Source organism: Arvicanthis niloticus, chromosome 15, assembly GCF_011762505.2.
Source record: "Arvicanthis niloticus isolate mArvNil1 chromosome 15, mArvNil1.pat.X, whole genome shotgun sequence".
Classification (NCBI taxonomy): Eukaryota; Metazoa; Chordata; class Mammalia; order Rodentia; family Muridae; genus Arvicanthis; species Arvicanthis niloticus.
The window spans coordinates 28,879,208-28,906,603 of NC_047672.1; the positions used below are offsets into that span (position 1 = coordinate 28,879,208).

At 46.8% G+C, this 27,396-nt stretch overlaps 1 protein-coding gene across 1 annotated transcript; it reads left to right on the forward strand.

Annotated features, from left to right (window-relative positions):
* The first annotated feature begins 10,903 nt into the window (after positions 1 to 10,903).
* Akr1b1 (aldo-keto reductase family 1 member B) lies at positions 10,904 to 24,639 on the forward strand. The gene is made up of 10 exons (XM_034519295.2): positions 10,904 to 11,061; positions 15,645 to 15,812; positions 16,407 to 16,523; positions 17,434 to 17,511; positions 17,818 to 17,940; positions 18,381 to 18,487; positions 18,774 to 18,855; positions 19,353 to 19,436; positions 21,757 to 21,839; positions 24,228 to 24,639. The coding sequence occupies exons 1-10, from the start codon at positions 10,996 to 10,998 to the stop codon at positions 24,268 to 24,270; spliced, it is 951 nt and encodes a 316-aa protein (XP_034375186.1). The 5' UTR covers positions 10,904 to 10,995; the 3' UTR covers positions 24,271 to 24,639.
* Positions 24,640 to 27,396: the final 2,757 nt, after the last annotated feature.

Here is a 27,396-nt window from a genome sequence, read left to right on the forward strand (position 1 = left end):
CTCCAGCTCGAGGGTCAGGGTCTAGCAAGAGAGAGAGAGTGGGGATGGAGGGGAAAGAGACAGGAAGAATGGAGACAAGACAGGGTGTGTGACCAAGTCGTTTCTTGTTTATTGTCTCTCTCTTATTGTCTCCTCTCTCTCTTATTGTCTCCTCTTATTGCAAGGAAATCCTGGGTATTTATAAGCACAAGCAGGGGAACACAACTGAAGACTCTTTACCATGTGCACCACGAAGCTGGGGTCACTAAACAGCAAAACAAGATATGTGGGATAAACAAGATGTTTATTAGAGTATGCTCAGCTGTTGTAGGCTGTTGAAAACAAGTCTCTTGTCAGGGTATATAGTTCCAGTTGCCTGCAAAGTTGATAGCTGCTTTCTGCTAAAAGTCAGCTCCCAACACTAGTTCCCAGGGATCTGACCTTCTGGCCTCTGAGGGCACTGGGCAGGCATGATGTACACATATAGATGTACATGCAGGTAAAACACTCAGACACTTGCCTCCAAGATTGACATTCTGGGTTCCATCCCAGAGCTTTACATGGTGAAATATAGAAACAAACTCCTGCAAGTTGTCCTATGAAACACACACACACACACACACACACACACACACACAGGACAGGAAGAAAGAATCAGTGTAATTTAAAATTTTTTATTAAGCATCTGAATGGACTTTAATTAGTGGGAAAATCTTTTTTTAATTAAATTTATTTATTTATTTATTTATTTATTCATTTGCTTTACAACCCAGTATCAGCCCTTCCTCCTCTCTTCCCAGTACTCCCTCATGCAAGTCCTCCTATATTTCACCTTCTCATCTTTTGAAAAGAAGAAACCCCCCTCTATGTCAACCCACCCACCCCCTACACACATATCAAGTCGCTCTGGGGCTAGGAGCATTGTCTTCCACTGAAGCCAGTGGTCCATTTAAGGGCATGGGATCCACAGGCAGGCAGGCAACAAGCTCAGGGACAACCCCCGGCACCACTTGATAGGGGACCCATAAAGACCAAGTTGCTCATCTGCTACATATGTGCATGGGGCCTAGGTCCAGCCTGTGCTTGTTCTTTGGTTGGTAATTCAGCCTCTGGGAGCCCCCCAAGGGTCCAGGTTAATTGACTCTATTGGTCTCCTGTGGAGTCCCTGCCCTCTTCAGTTCCTTCAATCTTTCTTCCAACTCTTCTGTAAGACTCTCTGAAGTCCATCTAATGTTGGGATGTGAGTCTTTACATCTCTTTCCATTGGCTACTGGGTGAGCCTCGCAGAGGACAGTTGTGCTAGGTTCCAGTCTGCAAGCATAACAGAGTACCATTAATAGTGTCAGGAATTGGTTCTTGGTCATCGGATGGGTCTCAATTTGGGGCAGTCGTTGGTTGGCCATTCCCTCAGTTTCTGCTCTGTCTTTGTCCCTGCACATCTTGTAGGCAGGAAACATTTGGATCAAAGGCTCTGTGGGTGGGTTGCTGTCCTTATCCTTCTACTGGGAGACCTGCCTGGCTACAGGAAGCAGTCACTTCAGGATCCATAGTCCCCACTACTAGGAATCTCAGCTAGACTCACCTCCATAGACCCTCTGGGGCCTCTCCCCATCCCAGGTCTCTGGAACATCCTATAGATTGCCCTTCCCCATCTGATCTCCCTTCTCTCTTCCCTGCCCACTCTACATATGATCTCCTCCCATCCCCTTTTCCTCTTCCACCCAGTTCCCTCCCTCCATCGACCTCCAATATCTATTTTGTTTCCCCTTCTGACAGATTCATCCATCTTTAAATTTTTTAAGGATGATCTCAAAGAACTGCCCACAGTCAAGCTCTATTGTGCAATGTTCATATTTATTCTCTGTTGACCATTACATCTCCCAGCTCCACATAACTTCTCCAAGTCTTTTATTTATTTATCTATTTATTTATTTATTTTTGGCTTATCAAGGACATGCTACTAGCCAGGACAGTGGAAAAACATGCACACATGGGGCTGTTTTGATGAACAAATGAGCTGCAATATTCATGCTATACAGCACAGTCTTCAGGATATCATAAACATGTATTTAGTTTATTGTTAATTAAAATGATTAACACAAGAGTAAAATGTATGCAAGCTACTTCATTAGTAGCAGTGTGCACAGACACACACACACACACACACACACACACACACACAGACAGACACACACCTTTCTTCCTGAAAGGCCATATCACCATGCTGCTACGAACCCCTGCTGCAAACAGTGGGAACACTCTGGACTCAGTTCTTCCCGGTACAAAGTCATGCCTTAAAGGAAATGGTCCTGTCTCCAGCATCAGTGACTGGGGATACATAAGCAAAAGAGCTGCCACTTCCAAAAAGCAGCCAGAGATGACATGATATACCCACAGTGTGAGATATCTCCATGTCACATCAATGCCTTAGCAGATAATCCAGCATGAAATATGCCATTTATATTGATCTGGCCTTGGCATCAGCCTTCTGGTCATGACTGGCATGCTAGGCACAAGCCCCAAGCCCCAAGCAGCCAAAAAAATGCTATGCTGGCATTATGAAACTTTCATTTTCTGATCCTTTCAACCTCTTTGTTGGGAGCTGACTTAAAGCAGAAAGCGGCTGGAAAGCAGCTATCAACTTTGCAGCCATCTCGAACCATATACCCTGATAGAGACTTGTTTTTCAACAGCCTACAACAGCTGAGCACACTCTGACAAACATCTTGTTTATCCCACAGAGCTTGTTTTGCTATTTAGTGACCCCAGCTGCATGGTGCACGTGGTAAAATGTTTTCACCTGTGTTCTCCTGTTTGTGTTTATAAATACCCAGGATTTCCTTGTAAGGGTGTGGTGTGTGTGGTGGAGACAGTAAAGGAGACTTGACTACAGATCCTCTGGCTTGTCTCCATTCTTCGAGTCTCTTGCCCCTCCATCCCCACTCTCTCTCTTGACCAGAGCACTTAGCTCCAAAGCATGGGGCAGTGTAGACAGCAAATTAGTAGCCCCAAAGTGTGGGGCAGTGTGGTCCCCAACACCTCTTTGGGGGCAGAGAACCATTCAAGGATCTCAAAGAGTTTTGACTTCTTCTATGGGTGAATATACATTAAAATATACACCCTGAGCTGATGGGATGGTTCAATGGGTAAAGACATCAGCTGCTAAGACTGACAGCCTGAGTTCAAGCTCTGGGACCCACATGGCAGAAGAGAACTGACACCTGAAAGTAGTTCTCTGTATACTGTGACATGTTCCCTGCCCCCCATTAACAAAAATATATACACTCCAAATTACACATATAATGAAAAACTTGTGGGCATTAGAAATGTATTTTCCTACCAAAAATTATATAAATCATATAAATGATTTGCAGCGAACCTTACAAATAGTGAAGCTGGCCAGATAGTTTTAAGAATAATTTTTTCTGTTGTTTTTCAATGAGAGAGAACATATCCCGAGCCCAGCCAAGTGCTTCCAGCTCTGCACACTCAGTGATTTTCGTTGGTGTGTGCTCTCGTTCCTCAACAAAAACTTCTTGAAAAAAGAAATGATGACTCAAAGTCCTCATTCTGATGAAACTGATGACTCTCACAACAGCCAACAAGACTTCTTTCATGGGTTTCATTTCCAGAGTACTTAACAGGCCTGCTAGGAGGATGAGATAGCCCACCTCTGTTCCCACGCAGCCTTCATTCCCTTGTCCCATGTTAACTCTTCCAGTGCTGTGATTACAGCTGGGGAAACCATGAGAGGTGACTGAATACAGGCCCTTGGACCTCTGGTGTGTGAAACACCTTCCAAGCAAGCTTGTAGAGAGAAAGGAGGTTAAAGCACACAGTCCGAGCATCTCTGACAATGAGTTGGAAGAAGACAAATAGTGGATATAAGTACTTGTTAGTATATAAGTCTCCCAGGTCTCACCAAGGTTGACAACCATCTAAAGCACTTCTCTGATATTTACTCAGTCTCCTTGGAGAAGGATAGGACCCTTTTTGTCTTTATAGGTCTACACACTGCTTTTGAGTTAGAAAAATACCTCCACGTCACATCAATGCATTAGAAAATCCAGCATGGACTATGCTACTGACATTGACTTGGTCTTGGTTGGCATCAGTCTCTGGTCAGTGCTGGCATGCTAGGCACATGAGAAGAGGAAGAGCAAGCAGGGAGACTGCTGGTGGCTGTGTGTGAGCCAGCAGCAAGAATCATGACTTAGCAAGGTTGACATGACTCTTACCATCAGTAAGTTTCCACTCAGCCAGCAATGGAGACCACCACACCAGGTTTCTCATCTGATACCTCCTCTCATGGATGCTCTAGTCTATAAAGCACACACTGGGGTGTGAATTTTATTCTGGAAACCAGGTAAATCATGAATCAGGAAGTGGGAGCCACATACTGAATTCTCACTGCTATTCTCAGGAAAGCTTTGGGGACCTGTGCTGTCTATCCGCACACCTCTGCACAATTTAGGACGGACTGTTCTGTCTCTAAAAGGAGTAACACTTTGCAAGATGATACAGTTAAAAATTCCTGGGAATTTTATTGGCACACAGCCTTCATCTTTTAGACTTTCTGATAGCTGCCTTGCCCAATGTCATATTTCTTCTAATGTGGTCCACATTCAGTGTACAACAGATTTCATGGTTTGCTGAATTTTATGGTCCTCTTGGTACAACCAGGAACATCTCAGGACCGTGATAATACCATAGCTGTCAGTACATCCAAAAACTGTATTGGACCTATATGAAAATGGATTTTACCCTATGCTTACTCACCTTCAGACCCCATCTTTTCATGAGTACTGACATCAAGCATCCTCCTGAACTGATACCCTACATGCTGGATTCCATCTCAGCTTATTATCCAGAGAACTAAGTGTGTGACATCACCCATGACCTAGACCCTCTCATCTCTTTTAGAGCACTACAGGCTGCTACTAACTGGTTTCTCCTTTTCCTCTCTTGTAACTCACCCCACGTCTAGGTTACATATGACATCAAGAATGACCATTCTATAATGTATATCAGAACATTATATCTCCCTGTTGAAATCCTTCCACATTCCTGTTAGTTACATTCAGAATAAAAGCCAGCCTCAGGCTGGGGAGATAGCTAAGCAGATCAAGCACTTGCTCTTTGAATCTGCATTTGAATCTCTTGTAGAAGCCTTGCACATCTACACATGCCTGTGGTCCTAGCCCTTTTATGCAAAGTCCATGCTGATGGGGAGAGAGAAACTGCTTCATGGCTCACTTAAAAATGCCAAGACACCAGGGCTAGGGAGACAGTTCAGTAGGTAAGGTACTTGTCACACAGACATGGGGACCAGATTTTGATCTCTACCACCAACATACATGGACAGCCCTGGTGGCATGCACTAGTAATCACAGCACTGAGGAGGTGGCAAGGGGGCAGACCATTGCCTATGGCATCTCAGTCAGCCTTGCCTAACCAGTGAGCCTCAGCTCTCAGTGAGACAGACACTGGTCTCTAAAAACAAGATGGTGGTGCCTGAGGAATGACATCTGAGGCTAACTCTTAACCTCTGCACACCCTCATACCTCCACCACATGTGTACACACACATGCACACACACACATACACACATGCACACACAAGGCCAAGATAGGCAGTTCTAAAGTTAAAAAAAAAATTTAGTTTTGCACCTGGCTTAATAGCCTCTAACACTTCTGCCCCTACCCAGAGACCAGAACACCAATTAATAGGAAGTTTTGTCGGTCTTACCATGCTCTTCCTAAGTCAGAGATCAAGGTGTGTATTGTTTTCTGGCGCAGACCCTGTTTCTCTGAACCATTACACAAGTCTCTTCACTTGCCACTAAACAACCTCAAGCCTCTCACTCAGTAAGTGTCAGACACTTGTGGTTCTTGCTATAGATCTGTAAGGCCTTAGAGCATGGCAGAAGTTGTAAGCCCTGGACATAACTCCTGAACTAGAGTAGCCCCCCAACTCTTCCCTGTTGGGCTGGTGAGATGCTTCGGTACCTCAGAGTGCTTGCTTGTAGGCCTGACAACCTGAGTTCAATCCATGCAAATCTCCTGGCAGAAGGACAGGATGGACTCTCACGAGCTGTCCTCTAACTCCCACATGTATACCATCCTCCCCCTCGAAAAGAAATAAGTAAGTGCAATTTGCATTTTTTATCTAATTTAATAATGGCTTCCTTGGGCTGGTGAAAAGGCTCAGAAGGTAAAGTCATCAGTTGCCAAGCCTGACAATCTAAGTTGGGTTTTTAAGACTCACTTGTTGGAAGGGGGGAGAAGCCATGTCCACAAGTTGTCTTCTGACCTCCAATACACCCTGGGACAAGTATGTGACATTTCTTTAAATTAATGTATTTTTAAAAGTCATCTTAGCTGAAATGCTCGCTTCACCTGCTCTTTCTAGAGCTTTCATAACTAGAAGCTAAAGAGACACACACAGATGTCAATTCTCAGTAATATGACAACCAGGAACTATTGCCAGGCAGTAATGATTACCCAGTGCCAATAGACACTTGTAATTCCAGCACTTGGAGGCTAAGGCAGAAGGATCACATCTTCGAAGCCAGCTTGAGATACATAGGAAGACCAGGCTCAAAAATCAACCAATCAATTAAAAAAAAAAATCAAGATGAATGACGTTGTAAAACAATTAAAAAAATCAAACGCAAAAGAAAGATCCAGGCTGAACAAAATAGCAAAGTGTAGGCTTACATTTTTCAAAACCTACTTTAATAAGGTTCTCAAATGCTTTGACCCCTCTTCTAGCCCACCATCCAAGAGTAGGGAGAAAAGATGGCAAACAGGACAAGGAGAAGTGGACCTGTTTTGAAGTAGTTCTCTGGAACAATTCCGATCTCTGTTTGTCAGGATACCAACAGTCCAGTTTAAAAGTGCAACCAAACACTAATCACCAATGGTGGCATGTTCTAGAAAAAAAAAAAATCTGCTAGGCCTCTGCTGAATCAGCACAAGTGGGGGTGGGGGGAGAGGATGACCAGGACCAGCCGAAATGCCAGGAGCTCTCTGCTGTGCCTCTCTCAGTGAAGTGAAGATCAGCAAAGACTCAAGACCGATGAATGAAGCGATGCAAGCCTAGCTATACAAACGCCCTGTCCATGGAGTCGCGCTTATACTCTCTCCAAACATCACGTGTCCTCTCATGGGACTTGCCTCAATAAAACATCATGTGAGTCTGCATCACAGGACACAACCAGAAACGTTGACTTTACCGAAGTTTCAAGGGAAGCCATTCAACAATTTGGTTTGGGGAAAATTAAATCAATAAACCTCAGTATAATTATTCTGAAAAGAGAGAAAGGAACGTCGGTAGTTGACTCTGTGGGGAGGCTGTAGGGGTAACGGGAGTGAAGCCCCTCATGCTAAGAGGAGTGGAGCAAACAGTGGATGATGTCATCCACAAGAACTTGCCACAGTCAGGATGAGACTGAGAAAGTGCACATGTTGGTAAGTAAGCTTGTTGGGTCTGACTTGAGGTCTAATCTCCATTCCACCTTCACCATTCAGTCATGTACACAGGTGGAGGGCATGATAAGCAGGCCTAGGGCCTAGAGAGATTTACATACTAATAAGGTACCTGAAGGCCAGAGGGTGGAGCCAATTAAGAATTCCTCCCCAGCCCCTCCCCCCTCTTCCCCTCCCTATTTAACTCAGGTCCATCCTGGGTTTTTGGGGGGAGCACATCCAGATCCATCCACCATCCGCCATGCCAATAAACCGGTTTTGGAACCCAAGGACTTTCTCGTGTGTTGGGCCATGCCATGAGGAACTGTGGAGAGGCCTTTACTGAGCAGCCAGGCCTAACTTCCAGCTGGAGAAACCCTGGGTTCCCCAGCCGTTTTTTTTTTTTCCCTACATAAGCTCACCCTTTTCTTTCCATTGTCTTCCCCTACCTGTTGGAGGAAACAATACTGACAATTAATTGGTGATGTGTGTCCTTTAAACCTGGCCTCACAAACTGGGACAAATATTGACTCACTGGAGCCAGCACTCTTGGCAGATCCATTTCCTGTATCTCTGGGTCTCATCTCCCTTGAGGGTGGGGCTAAGGCCCTCTGAGCACCCTGTTTGCAGATTGACTGTATGTGCACTGCGCTGATTTTTGTATGAACATACACAGAGAAGTCTGTGCAGTGTTGGGATGAAGTAGGGGCAAGTAACATGCCCTGGGAATAGACTCTTAGGTAGTAATAGTCTCTCATCTCCATCCCCCCTTGTGTGTGTGTGTGTGTGTGTGTGCGCACGTGCACGCATGCACACACATGTACACATGTTCTCTTAAGCTCTATCTTCAAGAAATAATGCCTGTGGTGGGAATTCACTGTCTGAATATGTTAAGCTTCTTCGTACAAGAACATCTTACAGAGGTTTACTTTATAGGGTTTTCTAGGAACTCATAGAGACCCCCTGCCTCTGCCTCCAGAGTGCTGTGAATAAAAGCATGCTCTATCATGCCTGTATTCTTATTTATTTAATATTTTTATTTATTTTGTTTTTGTTTTTCAAAACAGGATTTGTATAATAGCCCTGGCTGTCCTGGAACTATCTCTCTCTGTGTGTCTCTTTGTCTCTCTCTGTCTCTGTCTCTCTCTCTCTCTTTCTCTCTCTCTCTCTCTCTCTCTCTCTCTCTCTGTGTGTGTGTGTGTGTGTGTGTAGACCAGGTTAGCCTCAAACTTACAGATATCTGCCTGCCTTTGCCTTCTGAGTCCTAGGATCAAAATTGTGTGCTACGGGGTCCCCAGTGGAAGAGTTAGAGAAAGGACTGAAGGAGCTGAAGGGGTTTGCAGCCCCATAGGAGGAACAATATGATCCAACCAGACACCCCCACCCCCGTCCCCTCAGTGCTCTGAGGGACTAAACTACCAACCAAAGAGTACACATGGAGACCCATGGCTCCAGCTGCATATGTAGCAGAGGATGGCCTTGTGGGACATCAGTGGGAGGGGAGGCCCTTGGTCCTGTGAAGGCTTGATGCCCCAGTGTAGGAAAATGCCAGGACAAGGAAGTGGGAGTGGGTGGGTGGGTGGGTGGAGAAAACACTCTCATAGAAGCAGAGGGGATGGGATAGGGGGTTTTCAGAAGGGAAACCAAGAAAGGGGATAACATTTGAAATGTAAATAAAGAAAATATCTAATAAAGTGTGTGCTACTACCACCCAGCTATATTCTTCTTTGAAGAAGAATTTGATACATGCCCAATAAATTTTACAAAGATTATGGAGGCAACGGGAGTTACCAGGAGACTACTGTAACAGTGTCTCAACTTTAGCACCATGATTCCCACAGGTGTCTCTTTCTACATTTCCATAGCCCAGGCAAAATACTGAGCTTTAGAGGTTTAAACATGATATTTAGTTTATCTCGAAGTTACAAAACTTTTGCTAGGTAGTGCATTTCCCTAACTGGTGATGACTCTCAGTTACACCACCTGTCACTAAAGATGCATGCTTTGGTGGTGGTGGTATTGCCCCCTCTGTCTTTTGAGACAGGATCTCATTAAAGCAACCAGGTTGACTACAACATCTCAGTCCTTTTCCCTTTTGTTTTCTGAATGCCAAGTAAAGAGATGTGGGCTGCTACACGGAACAAGCTCATTGAGTCACAAGACATCAGCTTTTTGTGTTTGGGTTCAGGAGGTTCAAACAGCAGAGAAATCTCTATGTCAAGAGGGATTTCACAGAGGACAGGTGGTGAGGGCCAGGTCAACTGTTATCTTACCCAAACCAAATCCTCAGCACTAGCCTCAAATTCAAATTCTGTTATTTAGAGAAAAATTACACCAGAATTTCCACATGCCAACAGTCGCAGGGGTTTGTTTTGTTAATAAAACTCAAGTGGAAAATATCTGTTCTTTATAAATTTTCCCTGGGATGGGAGTGGAAGAGTGCCACTTTTTAAGAGGGCACCAACTGGAAAATCACCAGAATGGGACCTAGAGAGGTGGGGTTCCTGACTCATTATTCAGCAGATGTAGTTGTCCGTGTTGTATAGTCAGGGGGTGACTGGAGCATGACCCAACAGAAGGAGACTGGGACGAAACAGAGCATCACTCGGATGTTGGAGGAGTACCAAAACTGCCTCCATAGTTCTTGGGGCAACTTGGATTATTTTAGGAAAAGTCTTTGTTTTTGTACCCAATACAACTGATCAATTTATTTAGTGGCCCCTAATTTGGAATCATTGCTGTGTGAGAATGGACTTTTCCTACTATGGGATTCTGCCTGTCCACTTTTTTTCCAGAGTTTGACCAACTTGCTATACTGGAACCTGCCAGCTCAACAGTCTTACTTTCCAAAATCATTTATGTGTGATCCAGAGATCAGGTTTATGAGGTTTTCATAACCTAACGTTTGCTGGATTTTTTTCCTCAAGGGTTGTTGAACCAGACCGAGCATGTTCAGACATCAGTAGTGGTTGAAAGCTACTACAGACGGGTATTTCCTAATATTCTACAAAACCGGTTACAACCATTTTAATAGCGGGGGTGGGGGTAGGGTGTTAAATACACCTGAAGCTTAACTTTTAATCTAAGGGAAAAAACGCTCTTAAATGCACCTGACGCCTATCTGTTCCATCAGATTCAAAACAAGATGTGTTAGGATTCCAGAAGAGTGTCATTCTGAGATTGGAAAAGACACAAACGTCTTCTTCTGGGCTCTAAAATGAAACCAAAACTTTTCCCCCAGTTTCCTTATCTCTAGTCTGCCGGTTATTTTCAGAGCGTTCAGTCTGGTGCCACAACAGCTGGCAAACACTCTGCCACGTGGGGCGCAGGCAGAGCAGCTGGAGAATTCCGTGCCGCTAGGACCTAGGGAAAGAAGCATCCTCGCCGACCCCTTAAGGACCGCGGCAGCGACCAATCAGAAGCCGCCGTTTCTCAGCCCTGCACCAATCGCAGGCGTGCTTTCTGCAAGCCGTTGGGCTATTTAAAGGTGCGCGCCGGAGCCAGCGCTGCACATTTTGCGGGTCCGAGTGTGTAACGTGCGGCAATCATGGCTAGCCATCTGGAACTCAACAACGGCACCAAGATGCCCACCCTGGGCCTGGGCACCTGGAAGGTAGGTGCGCATCAGAGCGCGGTCCGCCACCCGCCGGGTGACCCTGAGCGGCCTGCGCGGAGCCGCTGCGGTGGTGGGGCCTGTGAGCGCATCGGGCCGCGTGGCCCGGCGTGTTGGGCTTCGGACGAATTGAGCATGCGAGTCCGCGTGGGCGCCCCAGGTGGAGACACACCCACGGGGACCCGGGTGAGAGGGACTGAAACAGAGCCCTGGATTTGTTATCTGGCACCTGTGGCGCCCCAGCCGCACGAGTGAGTTGACTTCACTTGGCACTCCTCTCGGGAATGAGCCCCTTGGGTGCCAGTGGGCCTGAGATAATTAAATTAGGAGGCTTGAGTTTGCCAGGAACCAGCCTGTTTTCTCTCTCCCCTAAGTCGCTGAGTGCAGCACTTAACGGGTGCGGAACTCCTCGAGAATCTGGCTTCCGCCTTGCTAGGTGCCACCCACTGATAAGAGGGCTCCAGGCTAGATACCCCTAAGACCCCAACACAACACAACAGGGTTGAGAAGAGGGCCTGATACATCAGAGTGAAGTACAAAAAAAAAAGTGATAATTAAAAACTAAAAATTATAACTGATTTGATTATTTGGCAGCTAAGGAACCAGTTTTGGTGGTACTGCTAAAGCAGAAAAACCTAGCTCTGAAGCTACTTGTAGGGTAGTTGTATTGTAGGTTGCACCACTGCTGTGACCTGGATCTTTAAGAACCTTGAGTATGGGTGGACCTGGACAGTAGGCACTTAGACACAGTGAAGGAAAGAGAAAAATCAGGCAGGGTTAAGTTCAAATGGTTTGAAACTGGACAGAGTCTGTTTCTACCCAAACTACAATTAAAACTGGTATATAGTGAGTAAGAAACAGGTCATAGACTTGCCCATCTCTGAACGTGTTTCTAAGCCAGTAGATTAGCAAGTTCGGCTTTCGTTTCCTTCCAGAGGGTCCTTGGTAAAGGTGTGATTGAATTTCAACCATGATACCAGGTTGAATTCTGTGTGTTGGAATGATAAGAAATACGGTTTCCCTGTGTAGTAAACACAGCTGCTGACACAGCACACACAGGTACATGTAACTACAGTAGTTTTGTAAGTAATACATAACCCCAAATATGGGTAGGATGCTGGTACTTTAATTCTGTCCCATTTCTCCAAAAAAACAAGCTCATAACTTTAGAAAATCATCTCACGGGCCAGCATTTTGAGTTCAGTTCTCAGGTAAATAAGGAGTAAGCGTTCATAAGCCAGTGGCTAGAGTGCATGCAACGGCCCCAGAAAGCCGGGGGCTTGTTTAAAATAACGTACATTTGTATGTATAGATCACTCTGGCTTCTTCACAGATATTTCCGTCACTTCCCACAGTGCCTGGCTCCGAGAGTGGATTCACCAGGCATGTTGCGTTAGGGTGAGGTGAAGAAAATGTCCGCCTGTGTCTGGGGGCCAGGGGAGGTTGCTGCAGAGTGTGTGGAGGGATGAAGGGCAGCAGTGAGAGACATGAGGACAGTCGAGGCTTCCAGATGGCCCCTTTTAAAAAAGAATATCAACTTAATGCTTTCCTTGCATATGTGTGGTGTTCCTTCATAGGTGATACAGTATAATATGTCACTGCGAAGGTCACAGAGGGTGTGTGGATTCGGTTTCTTGTTCTCCTGGTACCCCACAGACCACAGCAGGACCCTGATAGTCTGTGTGATCCACTCTTCCCTTGAGGGAACACATTTCTCCTGGGAGGGGAGGGTTTCAGACCATTGGGAGACACTCTTACTTGCATGGAATTTCTTCCTGGCCAGCTTGCCTACCCTCTGGACCCTAAATATATGCTAAATATCCAGTAAGTATTACATTAAAATACTGTTCAAGTATTGTATGGACCTGATACAGACAAGGTCCTATTACTGATAATGTTTTGACCTAGTTGAAAATCTTTGAAGGACATGGCCATTGTCTCTTCCACACGTAGGCCAGGAAGGCTGCTGGGAATGAAGGGACAGCTGTGTTCACATACTTTTTTTCCAGTTGATGCCCTCTGTGCCTTGAAACCATGAGTCTTTTGATGTGGACTTTTTTTCTTTCTTTTTTTTTTTTGGCTTAATTATACCTCAATTGGATTTCCATATCTCAGGTAAAACTACTACTATATATGTGTGCATGCCCTGTATCCCTTTCACACGGTCACATGGTATTCTTAAGCTGTGACAGGTTTCCTTGGTTTGCTTTTCAAGTCCTAGTTTTGCCTCTCTGGGATAGTCCTTGTCCTTAGAAGAAAGCTGTGCAAGGGTCTTCCTGCAGCTTCATGAGTTAAAACAGGCGTCCACTGACAGTCCTAGATCCTGTGGCCTGGAGCAGCTGCTGTGCTCACTGAAGTAGGAGTTTGGTTTCTGGGTTGCCTGCCAATGACCAGGCTACACTCCTCAACCTTGCCATCTTTACGATCAAAATTAGTCAAATAAATCTTGCCCGTGCAGGGCCAGCCAGTCCTGGATCTACATCTCTGTGGAGTGGAGCTATGTCTTAGCATCAGGACAGCTTTATTGATTGATTACTGTAGAACACGTTTTATTAGTGTTGCTTTAAACTAGGGTACTGGCTTTCAGAATTCTAAGGCTGGGGAAAGGGTCATTCTTGAGGGTGCAGTCTTTATCTCTTGGAATTACTGTGTAAGTTCTTAAACTGTGAGGTGAACTTACACCATCAAAACAAGGGAGGCTGGTTTCTCAGAACCCAACAATGGAAAGTGCTCTTTGTGGTGACTCTGGGTAGGGCATGAAAGGTGGCACATTGCAAGCATTCTGTGGGTTTTCTGTCAGAGACTTGGAGATGTGGCACATTTAAGCCTGTTTACTAAGCTGCTAGCGTTCAGGCCTGTGTGGAGAAGGAAGCCCCTGGAGGAGGTGTTCTTTCTCCTGACCTTCTCCTCCACATCCAGCCTTAATCTGTCTTTGTCTTCCCATGAAAACTTCACACAGATTTTTTTTTCTGTGAATTTTGGTTTGGTGTTCATTGTTCTGCAACACTGCTTAGTGTTCTCTGCACTCTAGCTCCAAGAAACAGAAAAAAAATGAGGTCAACCTTAAGCAGAAGGCAAGCAGAGAAGTTGCAGTAGGGTTGGGGCCTCATTGGCTATAGCCCGATCCTTAGTGGCAGTGCAGGTCCTGAAAGAGAGTGCCACAGCCTGGCTCACATCGTGTTCCTGCTTCTGCATGAGTGGCTGTGGCAAATGTTGTGTGGCTTTGCCCAGCCTGGACCTTGTATCCAGCACTCTATCCAAAGCTAAGCACTGCCAGGCCCAACGTAGCTTACTACACAGCAAGCAGAAGGGCCTCTAAGAGAAAAAGAGTCAACACAAGTGCCCTGGATCCTATCGGAAATTCATCGTGTGCCCTGAGGCAGGAGAACCCCAACTCACCAGGCCCCTCTTGTGTTGTCTTTCTCAGGCAGGGATTTGCTTTTCTCTTATAGCTAATATCAGCCATGGTTATGTCTGGGTACCCCAGAGAGCCTGTGCTGAGAGCCTATTCCTGCATAGGCTGAGATAGTTCCTTTAACCACAGAAGGAACCTGTGGAGAAGAAGCTACAGGTGCACTCTTAGGTCCTACAGGGAATTGAGAGGGTGCCAAACAGTCTAAAGGCAGCCTGGTGAAGGTAACTCAATCCTTAGAACTGTGGGTGTGGCCCCTCCACCAGGCAGATTCCTCCCTGCTGGGTGAGGAGCATGCACCATAGCCAACGGGTGCTGGGGATGGGCTTGCTCTGGTGTTTCTTGTTTTATCTCCTGACTTTTTTGTTCCCAAGGCTCCAGACAAAACAGATGTTGGCAGCTGCTGGTGGCCTTGGGGAGTTTTCCTTTTCATCTGCTTCTGCCCCAGCTCTCCAGAGGAATGTGCTGTGTTCATTCAGCAGTGCCCAGTGCAGTGTCTTGTTTGGCTCTCCAGGCTTGGCGGAAGCAGCCCAGGCATGGGGAACAGTGCCCTGCAGTCTGGGGACTGGGGAAGCTCAGGACCTTGCAGGCTATTCCTCCTCCTTAGTGGCCAAGCTTCCCACGTTTCTTATGGAGCTCAGATGGTGATCTCCCAAGGATCCCTGCTCCCTTTCCACTCACTTCTGTCTGCTGTTAGCTCTGAGAGGCCACCTGTCTGTGTCCACCTCCGGGTCATCAGCAGTTGAACTATTGTTCTGTGATAAATACCGTGAATTATTTGAATGAAATGATGCCCTTTATTACATAACATCTCAGCTAGTGGGTTTTTGTTTTTCTTTTTTTGACAAGGCCTCATTGTGTAGCCCAGGCTATCCTAAACCTCACAGCTTCGATGCCTCTGCCTTCAGAGTGCTAGGATTTTACCCAGGCTTCTCGTTACCTGTGGCTGTTAGGCTCTGCTGAGGTGAAATTATGTGCCGTTCACCTTGTCTCCCCCATCTGGGGGCTGACTGGAATGCTATAGCATAAATGCATGCTGGCCTGCCATGGCCCAACCTCAGACCAGGAGCCTGATCCAGGATTACTAATCCCACTGTTCTTCCTCGGCTTTGTGCAAGCTCTGCCGTTTGGTTTGGCTTTAATCTAATGGCTTATATTCCTCCCTTTTTAGTCTCCTCCTGGCCAGGTGACTGAGGCTGTGAAGGTTGCCATTGACTTGGGGTATCGCCATATTGACTGCGCCCAGGTGTACCAGAATGAGAAGGAGGTGGGAGTGGCCCTCCAGGAGAAGCTCAAGGAGCAGGTGGTGAAGCGCCAGGATCTCTTCATCGTCAGCAAGGTCTGTGAGGATGCTGGGGTCCAGTTCACTCCTAGCCAGGGGGACCCAGCTGCCAGTCAGGTCCATTCTTAACATGATGGTGGTTGGCTCTGGGTGGGAGGTGGACCTGTTGCTTGTCCACCTGTGTATCTCTTTGTCAGACCTGTAGATTGGGGCCCTGTGCCAGTGAGACTGGCTGGGGGTTGACTCGTCTTTTGTAAGGAGTAACTTCAGGGACACAGTTTAGTTCCCTTTACAGACTGGGTTTCACTGCTGGCCTTTAGTTTTAGTTAGAGGCTGTGTGTGTACAAAGGAGCCCAGATTGGAGGGTGATGCTCGCTCCACATGGACTATCTTGGCAGGGAAGTAGACCTAGAGCATGTGTTTAGCATCTCCTGATGCCTCGTTTAGTCTCTGTGAGGTGCTCTTGACCTGACCACCCCTCTTACCTTGGGGAAGTTGGGATCCTCAGTAGAAACTGGAAATTCTTCAGCCACTCCTAGCATCGTGGTTATGAGGAGAGGAGAGCGTATCCTCCACCTTGGAGCTGTGTGGCTCCCAGCCAGGAAGAGGTGTTTGCATGGCAGGGATAACATGTGCCTTTGCTGGCTCCAGCTGTGGTGCACGTTCCACGACAAGAGCATGGTGAAAGGAGCCTGCCAGAAGACACTCGGCGACCTGCAGCTGGACTACCTGGATCTCTACCTTATTCACTGGCCAACGGGCTTCAAGGTGAGGGGCACACTGGGACTGGAACCGTGTGGCTCAGGGACAGTCTTCATCTTTCTTATTAGTGCATTGTAAATGCTTAACTCAGCTTATCTCTGCTGCCTGGGGTGTGGGCCTTGGACCAGCATCAACATCACCACCCAGAATATATTAGAAACCAGCCTCAGGCCTCTCTTGCACCTTGTGAACCATTGGTGGCTCAGATGCAGCCTTTGGAGTTTTGGGTACACTGCTCTTTTTACTCAGTGCCTCTAGAGTTTAAAACTGACAGTAAATATGGCTGACATGGCTACCGTTGTCCCTGTTGCACACGGCTGTAGGAGCAGCCATCCCTGCTGCATTTCCTCCTCTAGGTGAATGCATGCAATGCTCATACATGCATGAGTCTGTGCCTCCAGTGCATGCCATTCTCACTTGTGTGAATACATGCTCACAACCTGGTTCTCCGAGCTGCAGAACTCAGAATTACTACATCTTTCTCCTAGCCCATGGCTTGTATTTCTGCATGGTGACCCAGATTGAAAGGTCACAGGTTTTATCCTACAGCTCTGTTTTTTCTCACCTTGGTCTCTTGGGGCCCTGAGGGACTTGGTTTTCACCGTTTGTTTTTTATGACAAGCCAGCGAGAGATAGGCAAAGTGATAGCTTTATAGGCCACTGCTGAGATACGGGTGCCTGAGTTTCCCTCACCGCCTACACACCCTTCCCCATGGCAGACTTGGTCCTAGAGACTTGGATGTGTCTGAATCTCCATCTGACATCCTCACAGCTCCGGTCATGACGAGGATTCCCATCATCTTGGCTACCACATGTGCCTTTTACCGTCTTCCAGAGTTTGTAATGCTCTGAGATTAATGGGTCTGTGAAGAGTTGTCACTGATGATTGTGTGTGTGTGTGTGTTGTTTCTGACAGCCTGGGCCCGATTATTTCCCACTGGATGCGTCAGGAAACGTGATTCCTAGTGACACCGATTTTGTGGACACTTGGACGGTAAGATGACCCTGGCTGAGACCCGTTTTTATTGCTGGTGCCTTGTTATTGCGTGCGAGCCAGGCGTGAGCGATCTGCTCTGCTGTGTCTTTCTGCGCATAGATCATTCTGTCTCTGTGTCTGTCTGTTAAGTCTCATGGAAGCCAGGACAGTTGTCATGGCTCTCCTCTTGGCTTCTGAAAGACAGACGGTTCTGGCTGTGAATAGGAGGGCACATCTGTTAAATTTCTGGACACAAATATGCTTCTAGTCTTGTTCTTTTGGGGTTCATTTTAGTACCCAGATAGATGTCTCTTTTCTTTTTAGGCTATGGAACAACTTGTGGATGAAGGTTTGGTAAAAGCTATTGGTGTCTCCAATTTCAACCCTCTTCAGATTGAGAGGATCTTGAACAAACCTGGCTTAAAATATAAGCCTGCGGTTAACCAGGTAAGTGTACCCCAAGGAGGATGCTGGCATGCTGTTTTACCAGCTAGTCCTGACTCTAATCTGTGGACCACATTACCCAGGGAGTGGCCGAGATTTATCATGACAGACACATCTGAGAGTAGAAGCTTTGCAGAGATAGAATTTGAGGCCAGTCAGCAGAGACATAGCTTCTGACTTGAGCCGTGGGCAACTAGAGCTGCAGGCTTTTATCTATTGATTAATGGCCAAGGCCAGAGAACGCCCTACAGGCTTATGACCATAGAGCACTGGTAACAAAATTATTATTGTTCTTAATGTGAAGGCCATCAGCTGGGAAATGTGGAGAGTTGTTACAGCTTATCTGGGAAGCATACATTGCTGTGTGAGGAGAAAAGGGACTTTGACCACGTCACATGAACTTGTGTCCACTGCCATGGTCAACCCTCCTGCTTGTGTTACAGATCGAGTGCCACCCATACCTAACTCAGGAGAAGCTGATTGAGTACTGCCATAGCAAAGGCATCGTGGTGACTGCATACAGTCCCCTTGGTTCTCCTGACAGGCCCTGGTGAGCTTCTGTGGGGCACTGTTCGGAGATTAGAAGTGACCAAAGGGAATGATTGATGGTCACAGAGAATGCTTCTGTGCTGCCTGCAGGCCCTCTCGGGGCCTCTGGGCTTCCTGGGAGGTTGGGAGGTTGATGTTTCTAGGAGTGAGATGGATCGACCGGTGGATCATGACCTGGCTTGGTTCTAGGAGCCTGGCCAACCACCCAGGAGGATCAGGGCTAGTGTGGCCAGCTGCCTTGAGTGGCAGTGATGAAGATTGTTGATTTTATCATCTCTTTGCTCCAGGGCCAAGCCTGAAGACCCTTCTCTCCTGGAGGATCCCAGGATCAAGGCAATTGCAGACAAATACAATAAAACTACAGCCCAGGTATGCATGCTTCTAGGTGCTTGTGTCTGTTGCCTGAACTCCGCACTCCTGGTGGTCCCTGTTAGTCAGGAGAGGAGGGAGCTGAGCCTGTGAAGCCCTCTCTGGAAGTGTGATTTGGAGTCCTAGAATGCAATCTCAAGGGCACAGATCTAGAAATTTAGAAAATTAATTGACATGTGGTCTTGGCATAGTAGTGCCTGTTCCCACTGCCTTTATGGGCAGCGCAGACATCGACCCCGCATTTACTGGTGTTCTTGGAAAGCTCATCCCTGTACAAATAGAAGAGCTCTTACCATTTGTGGTGTAGGAGATGTTCTCTTTCTCCCATGAGTAGTGTGAGTACCAGGCAGTGACTTCCTGTTGATATGCCTGGAGCCACCGGTAGAGCAAGACTCTAGAGTCCGATTTGGACCAGCTTGTGGCCGTCACTAAGCATCTTTTATAGACTATGAGATGATAGCGTTGTGTATACATACTCCATACCTCTGGGTCCACAGGTGCTGATCCGGTTCCCCATTCAAAGGAACTTGGTAGTGATCCCCAAGTCTGTGACACCAGCACGCATTGCTGAGAACTTTAAGGTAAGATTCCAGCTGCCAGGCCTGACTTTCCTTTATGGTAGGTGGGTCGTGGGGGTTCCCAGGCCCCCCTTTCTTTCCCAACTGTGTGATTCCAAGCAAGTCACTTGACTGCACTCAAAATAAAGCCTATGTTGAAGCTGTTGTGAGACTGAAGCTCATGGTGCACACACAGCACTTCATAGTGCCTGGTTCCACAGTAAGTGCTCAGGAAACATTGCTGTGCTGTTGGAGAGTCCATGGATGTCCAGGAAATACAGCCCTCCACTGGCTCTGTTAAAGGCCTAAGCCGTAATGAACAGGGGTGGGAATGCTTGGGCACCAGTAGTGTAGGCATTAAGAATGCCCCACTACCACTACCACCACCCCAGCAGCTCAGGCTACCTGGTGAGAGGGCTATCTGGGAGAAGAGCAGTTCCAGGATGGTCCTGGTAACCCATGAGCCTCTGTCCTGTCCAAACAAAGGGATGCTCTGCTGAGGTCTGGTTCAAAATCAAACCCACATGGTCCACAGTAGACGTGGACAGTAGACAGTAGAGTGGTTCTGATGGCATAGTAATCTACTAATCCACCTTGCCCTCGGGACCATGACCATGCCACTTACTGTAAAGATGTGGGAAGAGAGACCTGTCCTGTTAGAAATGGGTAAATACCTCATCTCATATTTCATTTCTAAAGTATTAGGAAAGAAAATGTAGCCAGGTGGTAATGGTGCACACCTTTAATCCCAGTACTTGGGAATCAGAGGCAGGTGGAGCCATCGTTTGAAGCCAGCCTAGTCCACAGAACAAGTTCCAAGACAACCAGGGCTACACAAACTGTGTCTTGAAAAAGAAAAAAGGGAAAAAAAATGTAGGTGACAAATCTCAAAACACTACTAATCTAGCGTTTGGTTTTTGTTTGTTGTTTCTGTTTTTCATCTTACTGTGCATTGTCTGCTTATTTTTCCGTGGCTGCAATCACAAGAGAATATAGCAGAGCTTAGTCCTGCACATTCCGTGCTCAGAATGTGGCAAGCGGAATGGGCTGTCAGGGTGGAGCTCCACTTCCAAGCCCCAGTGCTGCCCAAGACCATCTGGCCTAATCTTTTACATGCCCACCGTCTACCTAACTTCTTCCCTATATTTTGTGGGGTCTCCACCAGAGAAAGCTGATCAGACACGAGTTTAAGCAGATAGGAAGTGTTTATTAGCCAGCCTATGGCTACACTGGGTATTTGGGATCCCGCTGTAGCCCCGAGAGCCTTTCTCGGGGTAGCTGTTAATCAGAAAACTCACATCTTGGGTGACACACCTCAGTTAACAACAGCTAGCCAGAGGTAGAGCTACAGAAGCCAAAAGGCAAGGTTAGCACATTTAGAAACTTTTCTATAACTGTGGACTTTGATGTGAATTCAAAATAAAAACAAACAAAAAAAATTTGGAAAGGAAAGGACAAGACTGTTCCTGAACCATGGGGGGGGGGGGGGGGGAGGAAAACCCAGTACAACAGCCAGTATCCTGTAATTGCCTGTAATTGCTAGGGACTGAAGGGTGTTGGGTGAACCTGGAGGCCAGGTCTGCTTTGATACATTAAATAGGCACCTTAGCTGCTTGGCCTAGGTTTGAAATTTAACAGCTAAGTTAAGTCTTAATTTGGCTGATGGTGTTGTATACCTGCCAGGTTTTATGACCTGAGTGGTACTTCCATCATGGAGTCAGTGTGCCGAGGTCTAGGGCCTGTTACATATCCCCGTGTCGTTTCTTTTGTCTTCATGGAAGTGATGCTGCTACTCGAGTCTGCCTTCCTTGCTCTGTATGTCAAAACCTGACATTTTCTTAGGACTTCTCACACATGGATCCACGAGGTGTTATCCTTCAGTCCCCAGCTGGGGTGCCTTGCTGGTTCCTCCGGGCACCCAGAGGCTCATGGGACACCAGAACACCCAGAGGCTTTTCCTTAAATCACAGCGCAGGTCCCGGATTAGTGGGTGTTGTAGCTGCTGGGGTGCCTTGTTCCTATACTTCATGGGGAATGGAGCCGTCGGTCACTCAGTAACATTTCCCCTGGTGCTTATCACAGTAGAGCTTCTCAGGAGCCTGACAGGAAGGATGAACGGTGCCCTCTGCTTGGAAATCCTGGAAGCAGCCATTTCAGATATGGCCACAAGCCTGCACCTCTGGAGAGTAATTGACAATCTTCTTGAAGTCCCGTCTCTCTCCTGTCCTCTGCACTCCGGGCAGTGGGAGCCATGTGGAACTTCATGGAGTTGTCTCTGTTTTACTGTAGAGCTTATTGGCTTTGTTTCTTTCTTTCTTTTTTTTTTCCCATGTCTGTATGTAAGGTCTTTGACTTTGAGCTGAGCAGCGAGGATGTAACCACTCTACTCAGCTACAACAGGAACTGGAGGGTGTGCGCCTTGACAAGGTGAGTTCCACTTCACCAAGTATTTAGAGTAGCAGGCGTCTCTCAGGCCCCAGAGATCTTCCCCTGCAGCCCGTCCTGCTCTCACACAGAGTCTCCTAATCCATACAAAGCAGGAAGCACAAGGCCAGGGGAGGGTAGCTGTCAGGAGACCTGTCTGGAAGCACCGTTGGCCCAACTTTAAAATTTCAGTTGCTTTTCTGAACTCAGATGATCCCAGGGGCTCATCAGGTACCCGACTTTCCTAGAAGAGTTCGCATGTGACTTAACTGACTTAATGACCCCTCATAAGGAGTTTGGTAGGAAGACTCTGATGCTGGGCTCAGGCTAGCCCCAGCTCTGACACAGAATGCCTAGGACTATAATGCCACTCGGGCACCAAGGGCCCTTTCAGCTTTACCTTTGCTGGTTTCTTGCCTTCTCTCTGAAATTCGGTTTGGGTTCCAAGTCCCTGGGGTTGTTTGCTTTAAGAAGCAGCCTGTATCCCCAATGCCTGCTTTGTCTTCCTAGCTCAATTCTTATCACTCTCTTGCCTTCTTCACTTGCCATCTGCAGAGCTCAGGGTTTGCATGGTGGCAGCTGCTGTGGCCTCCAGGGTCACGTGCCTTAGGCAGTAACGTTTGTGATTCAGGCTGTTTGCTCTCACAGGGCCCTCAGATTCTAAGAAAGCTGTAAACAGAGCCAGGCTTTGAAACAGGACCCTTTCTAATATTATGCTAAGGACACTTAACCTTTTAACATGAAAATATAATGGGCAGAAGTGAATCCCCTGCTTATGGCATCCATTTGCTTCCTAGAGCCTGTAGTAGTCCCTCAGGCCCGCATTTCCCTGGGACTGCTGATGTTGACATCAAAGCTTTTAGGGAGAGCAAACCTTGTGCCCCTTGTGTCTGCTCGCCTCCAGGTGCCTTCCAAGACTAGTCCAGAAGCAGACGTGTGTTAGCAATACTGAGTTGGCATGGGTTGCAGTTGGGGTTGGGGGAGAGGCTGGCTCTAGTGCTCGCAGCAAGCTTTTCCTAATTGTCCACATGCCAGCCCTCCCGTTGACACACAAGTTACACTGAGCTTGTTCTGCTGCTGTCTGACTCCAGGATGCAGAGACAGGCAGTTGGGGAGGAGCTTGAGTAGTCTGAGTGTTGAGTGAGTTGCATACCCAGGGCCTGGCTCACCCTCGTCCTCTGATTTGTATCGCAGCAGAACTGCATTAGGGTATGGAAAGAAATGAGCAGTGCACTTTTGCTTAGATTCTGGAAGAGAAGGACTACCTCAGACATAGAGAACATGCATCTTCTGAGGAAAGACACAACCTTTCTTAATTTGATTTGATTGAGAGATAACCTTTCTTATATTTGATTTACCTTCCTGCTCTTCTCCATAGAACACGTGCGCGCGCGCGCACACACACACACACACACACACGCACACACACACACACACACACACACACACACACACACACACACACGTATATTCAAGCTTTGACACCTTGCCTGTCTAGTTTTTCTAGTGTCCTTGCCATTTTGCTCTGATTACAAGCCACTGACCCTTCCAAATCAACTATGAGCCTTAGTTTCATGCCAGACCTACCCCAGGTTCCTGCAGGAAATCCCAGCCGCTGTTAGGTGCTCTTTTCCCTCCAGATGTCACAGATGTACCCTCTCCTTTCCTGGGAGTGGCCGGCTGCTTGACTTGCCCTTCAGGATTCAGTTCAGTACAGCTCATAAACCCTTCTGCTTCCTTATCTCTGTTCTTTTGGTCCTGGGTTTGTGCTGATAAAACGAACAGGGTGTGGTGCCACATGCCTGTAATCCCAGCACTTGGGAGTTGGAAACAGAAAGATCTGAACTTCAAGGTCACCCTCAGCTAAACATCGTGTTTGAGGCCAACCCAGCCACACCAGACACTGTCTTAAAGGACAGCAGAAAGATGACATGATGTTGTATGATCCTGCCAGCTTGTCAGAGTTCCCAGGAGGCAGGAATCAGGACTTGCTGCCCAGTGTGCTCTGGGTTAGTGCAGAGTTCAGCCTGTCACATGCACGCTGGTTTATGACATTACAAGACAAGAGGAGCCCAGAGGCTGAGCAGCTGCCTCAGCTGTGCATGTGATCAGAAGGCTCCAAGACTGGCTCCATTTACATTTCTGTGTGTTGGTGACTTGTTAAAATCAAAATCTTTTCCTTGAGAGCTGGCAAGATGGTTCAGAGTGTTCAGACATTTGGCATCAATCCTGAGGATGAACAGAGGTCTATCCCTAGGACCCTCATGGTAGGAGAGAACCAACTCACACAAGTTGTCCTTTGACCCCTATATATACACAGTAAATAAATAAGTGAACCCAATTAATTTTTGGAAGTCTTTAACTTGTAAATCACATGTGCTCTTCTGACAGCTGTGCCAAACACAAGGATTACCCCTTCCATGCAGAAGTCTGAAGCTGAGGCAGACGGATCCCTGCTTCTCCCCAAGCAGCTAACACCTGTTCTTTCTGCCTCATCTGCCCTTGCAAGTGTTCTGTGGCCTGTGTCCCTCTGCACTGGGTGGCACCTTGCAGACCAGATGGTGAGAGTTTGTTAGTTTGATGTAGAATCTGGAGGGCAGTACCAGTAGCTGAGGTGTTTCTTCCAGCCTTTCTTGGTCTTTCTTACCCACCTGGAGGACTTTAACATGAGTACCCTTTCCAACCAAAGAGAAGCAAGATTTATAGCTCAAGTCATGCCACTAACACTTAAGTTTGAGTGCTTAGAACTGTAATTCTATAGGTTAGACTTCTCCTTGCTTCAAATAAAAACTGCTTTTGTGGATTTGGTGGTGGTTTGTTTTTGTTCTTGTTCTGTGAAACAGTTGACCCCTTCTGCCCCACACTCAGCCTGCCCTCCCTGAGTGCCAGACAGACCAGTGAGTGCTGTGAACAAACTGAGGGCCCTTACCCTAGCATTTCACCACACAGCGTTAGGGTGGTGAGTAGCATCCTGGTGACATGGTGAGCTTGATATGGTTGGATTATATCCAAGGATTTTAAGGGTCTACACATGTTCTGGGTGATTGTTGCTGTGGCCACGACTTTTTGCTAGGGCATAAAGCCCCTAGCATTTTACGTGGATGGTTCTCCCTGTGAAGGTCTGAGTCAAAGGCGACTACCTGAGGACAACAGGCTATTTTGAAGTCCATCATCTAGATAGGGAAGAAAGGCATAAAAAGTTGCCCTCAGCTGTATATGGTGAACACTCTGAGGTGACATAAACAGATTTGGGAGCCTGATGCTCTTGCTGTTCTCTGTGGTAGCCTGTCCTAATCTAGGGTTCAGAGGACAGAAGGAAGAAGAGACAGGATTCGCAATGTGACCTGAGGCTTCAGAAAGCCAGCAGTAGCTCTGTTCCTGGCTTCATTTACTTATAGGCTCATCTGATCACATCTCATGGTGCTTTACATGCTACTGATATTTATGCCGCTCCTGGAGGAAGTTGGGTGGCAGCGGTTGCTAGGCCTCTTCTGAGGAAAAATGAGGTTCTGAACCTCAACAACTGGGGCCAAGAGCTCCACCTGCACAGGCTACTGGGTAGCCCTTGGTCTGAGATCTGCTTCTGGCATCCCAGTAGTCCAGTTCCTCTTGCTGGGGTAGGTATGTCCGCATCTCTAACTGCAAGTGTTCTGTTGTCAGGTAATTGGGTGACTAATGCTCCTCTTCTAGGTAGGTCAGAGTTGACCAGAAGACACTGGAAAAACTGGGGACAATTACTAGGAAGAGAGTTTTCATTTCAAGACAAAACTTACACTGTCCGTAAATGAAAGAGGAGATGAACCCCCAGTGTATTTCAAACCCCAAGAAGAGCTTGTTCACTTGTGCCAGCCTATATTCTTCAGGGCCAAGGGTTCTCTACCTATATTCGTTGAACTACAATTCTACTTTCTCTGACTGGTAAATTATTTAGTCTATCAGCCTTTGTCTTCTCAGTCTATAAAATGCTTGCCTTAGGGTGACCATAAGGATTAAATGACATCATGAATATTAAACTTATAAAACATCATGCACAAAGCTGTTCAAACATGGCAGCCAGGCCTGGAAAATGGCTCAACAGGTAAAGCTGCCAAGCTTGACGGCCTGAGTTTGATCCCTGGGACATACATGGTGGAAGGAAAGAACTGATTCCCACAAGTTGCTCTTGACCTCCACATGCAAACCATAGCATCCAGCAGAGTGTGTGTGTGTGTGTGTGTGTGTGTACACATGAAAAAAATGTAATAATATAAACGTGTCAGCCATTATTCCTGATATTAATATCATTAGCATAACCAAACATGGCAGAAGTGAACCCACAATCCCTTTGCAGCTTACAAATAGTATCCAGGGGTCTAGCTGTGCCCAGGGAAGGGCTCTTTCGCCTGTGAAACACCAATCTGTGGTCTGGGCTCTACCAAAACTCATACACAAGAAGAGACAGCTTTCCTGATGAACTGTATTTCCATCTCTAGAATTTTATTTAATGGCACAAAGAAAATGCTGCCTGTGATGTTTTTTATAAGGATCGTTTGTTTCATGGATGAAACTTGGTAAGGATCAGTTGTTAAGTCCAAGCAAATCTGGTGTTTTTCCAGACCAGCATTTTCAGTTTTAGTTTTTGGCAGCAGACTTTATTCTGAAAAGAAATTCTGAAGCTGGGGAGTGGTGGTGCATGGCTTTAATCCCAGCACTTGGGAGGCAGAGGCAGGTGGATTTCTGAGTTCGAGGCCAGCCTGGTCTACAGAGTGAGTTCCAGGACAGCCAGGACTACACAGAGAAACCCTGTCTTGAAAAACAAAAAAACACACAAAAGAGAGAAGAAAGAAAGAAGGAAAGAAAGAAAGATAGTTAGTTCTGCCTGGACCTTCAATGTATAAACTGTAGATAAAGGCTCAAGTAAGGGAGGAACCTGGGCATGGAGCCAGAAGCATCCTTTCCCAAAGCCTCCTACCCAGGAAGGACCTGTAACACAGTTTCAAAGCCCTTTTTTGTTGTTTCTAACAAACATAGATAATCTTTATTTCACAGAGTTGCTTGTATTTGGAACTGGGGCAGTCCTAGATCAGAGTTCTCACCAGTCAAGAGTGTCTGAGGTGTCCAAGGATGTGATTGAAATTCTTGACTGGGATCTACTTTCAAGGTGGTGTGTTCAACCAGTTACGTCGATGCTGGGTATAGACAGAGGTACTCACTTACACACCGCGTGTACTGTTTTAGTTAAGATTTTTACTGCTGTGAACAAACACCATGATCAAGGCAACTATTTTAAGGACAATATTTAATTGGGGCTGCCTTACAGTCAGAGGTTCAGTCTAGTGTCAAGGTGAGATCATGACAGCATTCAGGTAGACATGGTACAGGAGGAGCTGAGAGTTCTATATCTTCATCTGAAGGCTGCTAGTGGAAGACTGACTTCCAGTCAGCTAGGCGAGTGTATTAAAGCCCATGCCCACAATGATACATTTCCTCCAACAAGGCCACACCTACTGTAACAAGGCCACACCTCCTAATAGTGCCACTCCCTGGGCCAAACATATACAAACCATCCCATGTACCTTTT